The sequence below is a fragment of the Oncorhynchus gorbuscha genome, linkage group LG13, assembly GCF_021184085.1.
Source record: "Oncorhynchus gorbuscha isolate QuinsamMale2020 ecotype Even-year linkage group LG13, OgorEven_v1.0, whole genome shotgun sequence".
Classification (NCBI taxonomy): Eukaryota; Metazoa; Chordata; class Actinopteri; order Salmoniformes; family Salmonidae; genus Oncorhynchus; species Oncorhynchus gorbuscha.
Genome location: NC_060185.1, coordinates 59,193,083 through 59,205,299, shown reverse-complemented (window position 1 = coordinate 59,205,299; position 12,217 = coordinate 59,193,083). Strand labels below are relative to the sequence as shown.

Below are 12,217 nucleotides of genomic sequence, written 5' to 3'. Positions count from 1 at the left end.
ATGCATGGACAAGCATTTGAATAGGGGGTATGAAAGGTCAAAGGTGAAAGGTTACCTGCATAGCTTCGGCCGTTGCTCATGTTGGTGGGGATGAGGCTCCACTTGTCTGTGGCAGGGTTGTAATACTCCACTGAGGAGAGGTTACACGAGCCGTCGTCTCCTCCGATCACATACAGCAGGCCGTTTATGGCACACACTCCTGCACGAACACGGGGGAGAGGTTAGAGACACGCACACACACACTATGCCCAAATATTCTGTATTTCATGGTCTCTAGTGTGTGTGTGTGTGTGTGTTAGGCTACTTACCGGCGTTCCTCCGGCACATGTTCATGTCGCACACTTGTTTCCAGGTGTTACTAGGGGGATCGTACACCTCCACACTCTTCCTCACCAGGGGCCCGTCGTGGCCCCCCGCCGCATACAGCTGCCCGCTCAGCACCCCAACACCTACAAACACCACCGCACACACACACACACACACACACGTCTAGTTAGATCTCTTCACACATAAACACGCTACAGATGTTCGCCAGCCATAACTGTAGTCCATTAATAACCCGCAAGCTGGAGCTAAGTATCAGCTCCAGTAGTTCTCTTGTGAACAGCACCCTCTACCTCTATGGCAGTAATCTCATTTCAGTGCTCATTCGGTTTAGATCGCTGTATACTAGGGTTGGGTGATGTTAACCTTTGTCCTATCGTGATTATGTACCCATACAAAATTGTGATGCATACGAATGCAACTGGACGAATGGTGACAACAGTTTATGATGAAAGCCTGGGCAGAGGCTAAGCACTAGCAAATATTTTCTAACATTCCTTTCTGGTGGAGAAGAACAGAGTTGTGTGTGTGTGTGTGTGGGGCGCACCTGGTGGAGTAGTGACTATCCGTAGTGAGCTAGGTTATAGGTCTCCATCATGGGCTGGATAGAAGTAGTCTACCGTCTTCAGAACTGGATAATAATTGCTTTATTTGCCTCATAAAATAATAGAAAAATAAATAATATGGTTTGTTCTCTCTCATAAAGCTATGATTGAGAATAGCCTATGCTATAGAGACTTTCATTCTTGTTACTCTTGAAAGCCACAACTTTAGGACAACACCTTCGTGGGTTAGAATAGACTATAAGCTACTGTTCATAACTGTAACTTGTGTGATATGCCTAGTAGGAGGATCATTTATTGGCCATTTTGTTTTCAACCTCACATGGAGGGTTTTTCCCGCACGGATAACTTCTTTCTTAATAAGCTTAAATTTGATTGAACTTGTCATTCGGTTTTTCTACAGGCTACTGATATAGCTTTTTCTCTCTCATTATTCGTCCCCTGGCTACCTTGTGTTTTTAGGCTTATTCAAATAACTTCGAACTCCATTAAATTCATTGTTTGATCGGGGGAAATCCATGCATAAAACGATGAAGTGTAGCCTTCTGTCATATTCATAGCCTATCGAATTGAGAGAGAAGAGAATATAGGCTACATTTTTCATTAAGCAGCTAGTCAATATAGTTAAGGAGTCTCTGTTATTAACACAAAATGCTTTAAAATGTTTAGGCTATAGCCTAATGCCCATGCATCCAACAGAGAAACAATATTTTCTGACTAGACATTTGGAGCTGCTTTGGTGGAATTTGATGTCGTCACCATCGAAGATGGCTGTCAATTATCGTGGATATTGTAACATCGCCCAACCTTAACATATGCTCATGCAGGGAAAACATTGCTTGTAGCGCATTAAAACCAGATTGGGTGAATATTGAGTTGTAGGTATTAATATGGTGGTGCTGTTCCCTCACTGCTCCTGCTGCCAGCTAGTTAGTTAGCAGTGTAGTCCTGGATGAACCCAGGCAGCATCACCAGGGATCAAGGGGCTGCATTGTGTTGGTGCTACTTCCTCTGCTCAGCTGAGCAGACTGCACAATGAGCACAGGAGATTCATTCACACTCACAACAACATTGACTGAGAGACACAGAGACCCTCTCACAATACCAAAGTTACCAGAACGAGAGGGAAAACACACAATGGCGCTCTTGAAAAAGAGAGACGCACAGCTACCATCGCAAGAGAATATGATTTAAAAGACATTTCCTATTTCCAGGAATCTCTGTAGGTAGTAAATGTTACTGTGTGAGGTTAGTTGAGGTCTAGAAGCCCATTATAACTCATATGCACACACACAGTACCAGTCAAAAGTTCAAACGCATTAAGGGGAAAAAAATTCTAAAAATTAACAAGGCACACCTGTTAATTGAAATGCATTCCAGGTGACTACCTCATGAAGCTGCTTGAGAGAATGCCAAGAGTGTGCAAAGCTGTCAACAGGGCAAAGGGTAGCTACTTTGAAGAATCTCAAATTCAGTTACTGCATGATTCCATATGTGTTATTTCATAGTGTTGACATCTTCAATAATATTCTACAATGTAGAAAACAGAAAAAATAAAAACACTTGAGACAGAGAGACAGAGAGAGACAGAGAGTAGTGGGTCAAAAGTTTACATACACTAAGTTAACTGAGCTTTTAAACTGCTTGGAAAATTCCAGAAATTGATGGCATAGCTTTAGAAGCCTCTGTTATGCTAATTGACATTATTTCAATTGGAGGTGTACCTGTGGATGTATTTCAAGGCCTACCTTCAAACTCAGTGCCTCTTTGCTTAACATCATGGGGAAAATCAAAAGAAATCAGACAAGACCTCAGAAAAAAATTGTAGACCTCCACAAGTCTGGATCGTCCTTGGGAGCAATTTCCAAACACCTGGAGGTACCACATTCATCTGTACAAACAATAGTATATACACAATAGTATATAAACACCATGGGACCACGCAGCCATCATACCGCTCAGGAAGGAGACGCGTTCTGTCTCCTAGAGAAGAACGTAGTTTGGTGCGAAAAGTGCAAATCAGTCCCAGAACAATAGCAAAGGACCTTGTGAATATGCTGGAGGAAACAGGCACAAAAGTATCTATATCCACAGTAAAACGATATCGACATAACCTGAAAGGCCGCTCAGTGAGGAAGAAGCCACTGCTCCAAAACCACCATAAAAAAGCCAGACTACAGTTTGCAACTGTACGTGGACAAAAAACAAAAAAAATCATACTTTTGGGAGAAATATCCTCTGGTCTGAGGAAACAAAAATAGAACTGTTTGGCCATAATGACTGTCGTTATGTTTGGAGGAAAAGGGGGAGGCTTGCAAGCAGAAGAACACCATCCCAACCGTCAAGCACAGAGGTGGTAGCATCATGTTGTGGGGGTGCTTTGCTGCAGGAGGGACTGGTACACTTCACAAAATATATGGCATCATGAGGTAGGAAACTTACGTGGATATATTGAAGCAACATCAAGATATCAGTCAGGAAGTTAAATTGTGATCGCAAATGGGTTATTCAAATGGACAATGACCACAAGCATACTTCCAAAGTTGTGGCAAAATGGCTTAAGGACAACAAAGTCAAAGTATTGGAGTGGCCGTCACAAAGCCCTGACCTCAATCCTATAGATCATTTGTGGGCAGAACTGAAAAGGCGTGTGCGAGCAAGGTCTATAAACCTGACTCAGTTACACCAACTCTGTCAGGAGGAATGGGCCAGAATCACCCAACTTATTGTGGGAAGCTTGTGGAAGGAAGGCTACCCGAAAAGTTTGACCCAAGTTAAACAATTTAAAGGCAATGATACCAAATACTAATTGAGTGTATGCAAACTTCTGACCCACTGGGAATGTGATGAAAGAAATACAAGATTAAATAAATCATGCACTCTACAATTATTCTGACATTTCACATTCTTAAAATAAACTGACGATTCTAACTGACCTAAGACAGGGAATTCTTACTAGGATTAAATGTCAGGACTGAGTTTAAATGTATTTGGCTAAGATGTATGTAAACTTCCGACTTCAACTGTGTGTAGGTGGGTAGGTAGGTAGGTAGGTAGGTATGCATGTATACATAAATGTATGTATACATACACATACATACCACACACACACACACACACACACACACATACCACACACACTCAGCAAAAAAATAAACGTCTCTTTTTCAGGACCCTGTCTTTCAAAGATAATTGGTAAAAATCCAAATAACTTCAAAGATCTTTATTGCAAAGGGTTTAAACACTGTTCTCCATGCTTGTTCGATGAACCATAAACAATTAACGAACATGCACCTGTGGAACGGTCGCTAAGACACTGACAGCTTACAGACGGTAGGCAATTAAGGTCACAGTTATGAAAACTTAGGACACCAAAGAGGCCTTTCTACTGACTCTGAAAACACCAAAAGAAAGATGCCCAGGGTCCCTGCTCATCTGCGTGAATGTGCCTTAGGCATGCTGCAAGGAGGCATAAAGACTGCAGATGTGGCCAGGGCAAAAAATTGCAATGTCTGTACTGTGAGACGCCTAAGACAATGCTACAGGGAGACAAGAGGGACAGCTGATCGTTCTCGCAGTGGCAGACCACGTGTAACAACACCTGCACAGGATCGATACATCCGAACATCACACCTGCGGTGTAACTGCCCGAGTTACACCAGGAACGCACAATCCCTCCATCAATGCTCAGACTGTCCGCAATAAGCAGAGAGAGGCTGGACTGAGGGCTTGTAGACCTGTTGCAAGGCAGGTCCTCACCAGACAATCACCGGCAACAATGTTGCCTATGGGCACAAACCCACCCCCACTGGACCAGACAGGACTGGCAAAAAGGGCTCTTCACTGACGAGTCACGGTTGTCTCAACCGGAGGTAATGGTCCGATTCGCATTTATCGTCAAAGGAATGAGTGTTACACCGAGGCCTGTGCTCTTGAACGGGATCGATTTGGAGGTGGAGGGTCCGTCATGGTCGGTGTGTCACAACTTCATTGGACAGAGCTTGTTGTCATTGCAGGAAATCTCAACGCAGTGCGTTACAGGGAAGACATTCTCCTCACTCATGTGGTACCCTTCCTGCAGACTCATCCTGACAAGACCCTGCACCATGACAATGCCACCAGCCATAGTGCTCATTTTGTGTGTGATTTCCTGCAAGACAGGAATGTCAATGTTCTGCCATGGCCAGCGAAAAGCCCGGATCTCAATCCCATTGAGCATGTCTGGGACCTGTTGGATCGGAGGGTGAGGGTTAGGCCCATTCCTCCCAGAAATGTCCTGGAACTTGCAGGTGCCTTGGTGGAAGAGTGGGGTAACATCTCACAGCAAGAACTGGCAAATCTGGTGCAGTCCATGAGGTGGAGATGCACTGCAGTACATAATGCAGCTGGTGGCCACACCAGATACTGACTGTTAATTTTGATTTTGACCCCGCTTTTGTTCAGGGACACATTATTCCATTTCTGTTAGTCACATGTCTGTGGAACTTGTTCAGTTTATGTCTCAGTTGTTGAAACTTGTTATGTTCATACAAATATTTATACATGTTAAAATGCTGAAAATAAAAGCAGTTGACAGTGAGAGGACGTTTCTTTTTTTGCTGAGTATGCATGCATGCATACATACATACACACACACCGATTGTTACAATTTATTTCAGACAGATTATTTCACTTATAATTCACTTTATCACAATTCCAGTGGGTCAGACGTTTACATACACTAAAACAGGGGCTTTTTACTAGGATTAAATGTCAGGAATTGTGAAAAACTGAGTTTAAATGTATTTGGCTAAGGTGTATGTAAACTTTACTTTATTTTAAGAATGAAGATGAACCAGATTTGTGGAGGTCTATAATTTAGTTTCTGAGGTCTTGACTGATTTTTTTTTTCCCATGATGTCAAGCAAAGAGGCACTGAGTTTGAAGGTTGATCTTGAAATACATCCATACACACCACCTGTGGATGTCGGGCCCTCATACCACCCTCATGGAGTCTGTTTCTGACCATTTGAGCAGACACATGCACATTTGTGGCTGGCTGGAGGTCATTTTGCAGGGCTCTGGCAGTGCTCCTCCTGCTCCTCCTTGCACAAAGGTGGAGGTAACGGTCCTGCTGCTGGGTTGTTGCCCTCCTACGGCCTTCTCCACGTCTCCTGATGTACTGGCCTGTCTCCTGGTAGCGCCTCCATGCTCTGGACACTACGCTGACAGACACAGCAAACCTTGCCACAGCTCGCATTGATGTTCCATCCTGAATGAGCTGCACTACCTGAGCCACTTGTGTAGGTTGTAAACTCAGTCTCATGCTACCACTAGAGTGAAAGCACCGCCAGCATTCAAAAGTGACCAAAAGATCAGCCAGGAAGCATAGGAACTCAGAAGTGGTCTGTAGTCACCACCTGCAGAACCACTCCTTTATTGGGGGTGTCTTGCCAATTGCCTATAATTTCCACCTGTTGTCTATTCCATTTGCACAACAGCATGTGACATTTATTGTCAATCAGTGTTGCTTCCTAAGTGGACAGTTTGATTTCACAGAAGTGTGATTAACTTGTAGTTACATTCCCTTTATTTTTTTTAGCAGCACATATAAATATACACATATATATATATATATATATATATATATACACACACACATACACTAGCGGTCGACCGATTAATCGGCATGGTCGATTAATTAGGGCAGATGTCAAGCTTTCGTAACAATCAGTAATCTGCATTTTTGGACGCCAATTACATTGCACTCCACGAGGAGACTGCGTGGCAGGCTGACCGCCTGTTACGCAAGTGCAGCAAGTAGCCACGGTAAGGTGCTAGCTAGCATTAACTTATCTTATAAAAAAAACAATCAATCTTAACATAATCACTAGTTAACTACACATGGTTGATGATATTACTAGTTTATCTAGCCTGTCCTGCGTTGGATATAATCAATGCGGTGCATGTTAATTTATCATCGAATCACCGCCTACTTCGCCAAACGGTTGATGATTTAACAAGCACTGTCGTTGCACCAATGTGTACCTAACCATAAACACCAATGCCTTTCTTAAAATATATATTTTTAAACCTGCATATTTAGTTAATATTGCCTGCTAACATGAATCTATTTTAACTAGGGAAATTGTGTCATTTCTCTTGCGCTCTGTGCAAGCAGAGTCAGGGTATATGCAGCCGTTTGGGCCACCTGGCTCACTGTGTGACAACCATTTCCTCCTAACAAAGACAGTAATTCATTTGCCAGAATTTTACATAATAATGACATAACATTGAAGGTTGTGCAATATAACAGCAATATTTAGACTTAGGGATGCCACCCGTTAGATAAAATACGGAACGGTTCCGTATTTCACTGAAAGAATAAATGTTTTGTTTTCAAAATGATAGTTTCCGGATTTTACCATATTAATGACCCAAGGCTCGTATTCCTGTCTGTTTATTATATTATAATTAAGTCTATGATTTGATATTTGATAGAGCAGTCTGACTGAGCGGTGGTAGGCAGCAGCTTGCTCGTAAGCATTCATTCATACAGCACTTTCCTGCGTTTGCCAGCAGCTCTTCCCTGTGCTTCAAGCATTGCGCTGTTTATGACTTCAAGCCTATCAACTCCTGAGATTAGGCTGGCAATACCATAGTGCCTATAACAACATCCAATAGTCAAAAGGTATAGGAAATACAAATGGTATAGAGAAATAGTCCTATAATTGCTATAACTACAACCTAAAACTTCGTAACTGGGAATATTGAAGACTCATGTTAAAAAGAACCACCCGCTTTCATACGTTCTCATGTTCTGAGCAAGGAACTTAAACGGTAGCTTTTTGCTTTTTTCACATGGCTCATATTGCACTTTTACTTTCTTCTCCAACACTGTGTTTTTGCATTATTTAAACCAAATTGAACATGTTTCATTATTTATTTGAGACTAAATTGATTTTATTTAGGTATTATATTAAGTTAAAATGTAAATGTTCATCCAGTATTGTTGTAATTGTCATTATTACAAATATATATATAAAAATCTGCCGATTAATCGGTATCTGCTTTTTTGGGTCCTCCAATAAATAAACTCATAAATCGGTTACACATTCCATTACACATTCCATAGATTCCCTGGACTTAAAGTCACAACACTCCCATGGCTTATGTTTTCTCTGTGGACACTGACGATGCGAGTGTAGCACAGGAGGTTGGTGGCTCCTTAATTGGGGAGGATGGGCTCATGGTAATGGCTTGAGCGGAATTGTATCAAATACATCAAAACACGTGTTTGATGTCAATCCATTCGCTCCCTTCCAGCCATTAATATGAGATGCCTCCTGTGGAGTGCAGTGTGTATGTAGGCCACTGAGAGGTGGCACTGCATACTTCGAGACAGAAGCTACTGTTGTGTCTGTGAGAAGGACAAGAGAGGGTTGTTAATGCTGAGGTCTGGCCTGTACCTGCTCCGCTACGTCTGGTGCTCATGTCAGCCATGTAGCCCCACTGGTTACTGACTGGGTTGTACTCCTCCACCGTGCTGAGACACTGGCGCGACGCCCCATCGTAGCCGCCCACCGCATACAGCTTCCCTGTACAACACAACACACACCCACTGAGGAATACAACAAGGAACACGTACAAAGAGATGCTGAATGGACACCCACTGCCAGAAACACAACACCCACACTGATAAATACACAAGCACAGATACACACAGAAGCTCTATATAGACACTGAAGCATTCACACACACTGATATACTGTAGACAGACAAAATGAGAAGTTCACAAATAGCACTGTTGATACACACACACTGTTCTTCTCTTACCATCTACCACTCCCACTCCGACGCTGCTGCGTCTCGTGTTCATGGGAGCAACAAACATCCACTCATTGGTCTTGTAGTTGTAGGCCTCCACTGACGACAGGCCTGAGATGGAGGGAGGGAAGGAGGGAGAGGAGAAAGCTCTAATGTACTGAAAGCAGGACACAATACTCAAATGAAATGAGGCCCAACACTAATGCCCTCTCCTCTCTGCTCCAGTGTATCAGTATAATCAGATGCGGTTGGGGTGACATCACCACTGTGTCTAACCATACAATCTAGACATTCATTCTGGAGGCACTACTGCGCCCTGCTCCATTTAGTCACACTGTAACACACTCCGCTGCCCCTCAAAGGCCTGCCGGAACACTTAGAAAACACACAAATCTTGGGACAGTGGTGACAAAAAAAGGGGGGGGTAAGAATAGGTACCTGTGCTCCCGTCGAAGCCCCCCACGGCATAGAGCAGGTCCCCCAGCACGGCCGACCCAAGGGTGCTGCGTCGCTCTTGCATGCTGGGAACTGTAGTCCACTGGTCCCTCACCCCGTCATACACATCCACCGTCCTGACTCGCAACGAGCCGTTGAAGCCTCCCACCGCGTACACCCTCCCTGCCATGAACACCACACCTGATAGAGAGAGAGAGAGAGAGAAAGAGAGAAAGATATTGGCATAAATCTCTTATCCCTGCCTATTAGTGCATACATTAAAGCAGGCCTATTCAATTGGCGGCCCGTGGGCCGGATCTGGTCCATTTATCAATTTAAAATGGCCCTTTGATCAATTCTGAACATGAATTTTTTTTAAATCAACGAGAAAAGGGCCATGTTTAGTTCCAAAAAGAGCCCTAGTTCAATATTCTCCAAATGGGAGAATCTGTTATGCATCACTATATTGGATTACTCTAATATTGAATCCTTCTGCTCGGCAGGATACATTCTGATTAAGAATTTCAGATTAGTCCCGTGAACCGGGTAGTGCTGCGGGTGACCCCCTTAAATAGCTGCCGCTGCACTACTCCCACCTCTTCCTTTTCTCGGCTCATTCCAAAGATGATTAGCTTGGTAAGGGCTCTATGTTAGAGTCTATAAGGGCAGAAGTATACCCACAGCTATTCAATAACTTGGAGCAGCTAGTCTCTCCATCAAGGTGCTTTGTAGTCCCCCCACTCAGTTTGGCTTGTGCCATCTCGTTTGGGTTTTGTCCTTGTATTTAGCCTCTTAGTGATCCCTTCACGCTCCAATCCCATTAGCAGGATCGATTTGACAACATCCAGTGAAATTGCAGGGCGCCAAATTCAAACTACAGGAATATCCATATTCAACATTCACAAAAATATAAGTGTAATACATCAAAATAAAGCTCAACTTAATCCAGCCACTGTGTCAGATTTCAAAAAGGCTTTACGGCGAATGCAGACCATGCGATTATCTGAGGACAGCGCCCCGCATACAAGCACATGAAAATCATTTGCGACACAAAGGTGCGACACACAAAAGTCAGAAATAACTATATAATAAATGCCTTACCTTTGAAGATCTTCTTTTTGCAATCCCAAATGTCTGTGACACAATGAATGGTCGTTTTGTTCGATAAATTCCTTTTATATCTCCCCAAAATGTCAATTTATTTGGCGCGTTTAATTCAGAAATACACCGGTTCCAACTCACCCAACATGACTACAGTATCTAATAAGTTACCTATAAACTTGGTCCAAACATTTCAAAAAACGTTCCTAATCCAACCTCAGGTATCCTAAAAAGTAAATAATTGATCAAATTCAAGACGGGATAATCTGTTTCCAATACCGAAGAAAAATAACACGGAGCACGCTCCTGTTCACGCACACCAAAATAGTAGGGACCTTCAGAGTGACACATGGAATGAATAGCACTACTTCTTCATTTCTCAAAAGAAAAACATCGACCAATTTCTAAAGACTGTTGACATCTAGTGGAAGCCATGGGAACTGCAACCAGTTCTCATAAATAGGGTTTCCCATAGAAAACCATTGGGAAATCCTATGACCTCAATTTTTTTTCCCCCTGGATGGTTTGTCCTCGGGGTTTCGCCTGCCAAATCAATTATGTTATACTCACAGACATTATTTTAACAGTTTTAGAAACTTTAGAGTGTTTTCTATCCAAATACATCAATTATATGCATATCCTAGCTTAGTAACAGGCAGTTTACTTTGGGCACACTTTTCATCCGGACGTCAAAATAATGCCCCCTAGCCTTAAGACTTTACTTGTGACAGTGGTTCGTCCTTTAAAAGTTGCAGCGTACTGCGGCATAGTGCCGCAGAATTCTATGGCACGTTATTTTAGTGTGAACCACTGGTACCATTAATGCTAGTTAGACCACCAGAGGGCATCTTTGAAAAGCATTTGATAGCCTTCAATAGTGGCTGTACTGGAGAATTTAAAACATTTTTTTGTAAGAATATAGTATATGGGACTGATTAAGAAATGTTGCTTAATTAATTAGATTAATATTATGGTGTTTCTTTACCAAGAAAAACCCTCTGTGTTTCCGTTAGGATGGAATGGAAAATATGGCACTGTACAACGTGACGGTTGGGTGTACAGTGCTGGGCTATTTAGCTAAAGAATCCTCATATCATGTGGGCATGCAGGAGATCGGGGTTCAATTCTCTGACGGGGAGGAAGGAATAGGCTGTCCCTGTAAATAAGAATTTGTTCTTAACCGACTTGCCTAGTTAAATAAAGGTTACACTATAATATCCTAATTCAAGTCTAACCAACACCCAAACAGAGATTCAGTGAAAATAAAAATCTAATTGATTTATCAAGACCAGTCCTCAGAGCAGTGTATAACATTGCAAAGAATAGTTGTAGGCTTTTGCTTCAAATCCTATTGCTTCTAACTTCAATATGCTCTTTAAATAAATAAGACCTACACCACATTACTCAACATTGATGAGACTCAAGTTGCCTGCGGTAAGCCTACAGTATATTGAAAAATTATGACGTCTCTCTGCCAATAATATATTTAGAGCACTGGAGGATATTTCTGTAATTCAGTGATATGTATTCCCATAGTATTTTCTTATGGATCCACTAAATAAACATCGCATTTTGAAATAATATTTTTATCATTATTTTATTAACGAAAGCATAAAAATGCCATTATTAGTTACACTGTTATAGTTTGAACGTGCAGACTGGCACTAAGAAAAGAACAGCGGGAACGTTTCCCTAGTCAGCGCCATTATTAGTGCGATGCCCCTTAAAGTGTTGCCAGTCCCTCCCTTCCCCATGGGCCCGGCTCTGCGGCCCATCCCGTGCCATCTGCCCTCGTGCCTTGAACCTTGCGGGCTTTCAGTGGATACAGCTGGAGAACTGCAAGGCAATCCCATTGTGCGCCACACTCGGGAGCCATGATCAATATATATTGTCCTGCTAATAACATGGTTAATAATATATCTGTGTGAATGTCCAATGAGCTTTTATAAAATTCTAAACGAATGATAATAAATCGCTTTGTTTAAAAA

At 42.5% G+C, this 12,217-nt stretch overlaps 1 protein-coding gene across 1 annotated transcript in view; it reads right to left on the bottom strand.

The window, feature by feature from the left end:
- Positions 1–12,217, bottom strand: part of LOC123993215 (kelch-like protein 3) — a 32,523-nt gene that overhangs the window by 2,671 nt on the left and 17,635 nt on the right. The window contains 5 exon segments of the mRNA XM_046295113.1: positions 56–199; positions 309–449; positions 8,336–8,464; positions 8,703–8,804; positions 9,132–9,329. Coding sequence (XP_046151069.1) covers positions 56–199; positions 309–449; positions 8,336–8,464; positions 8,703–8,804; positions 9,132–9,329 — 714 coding nt within the window.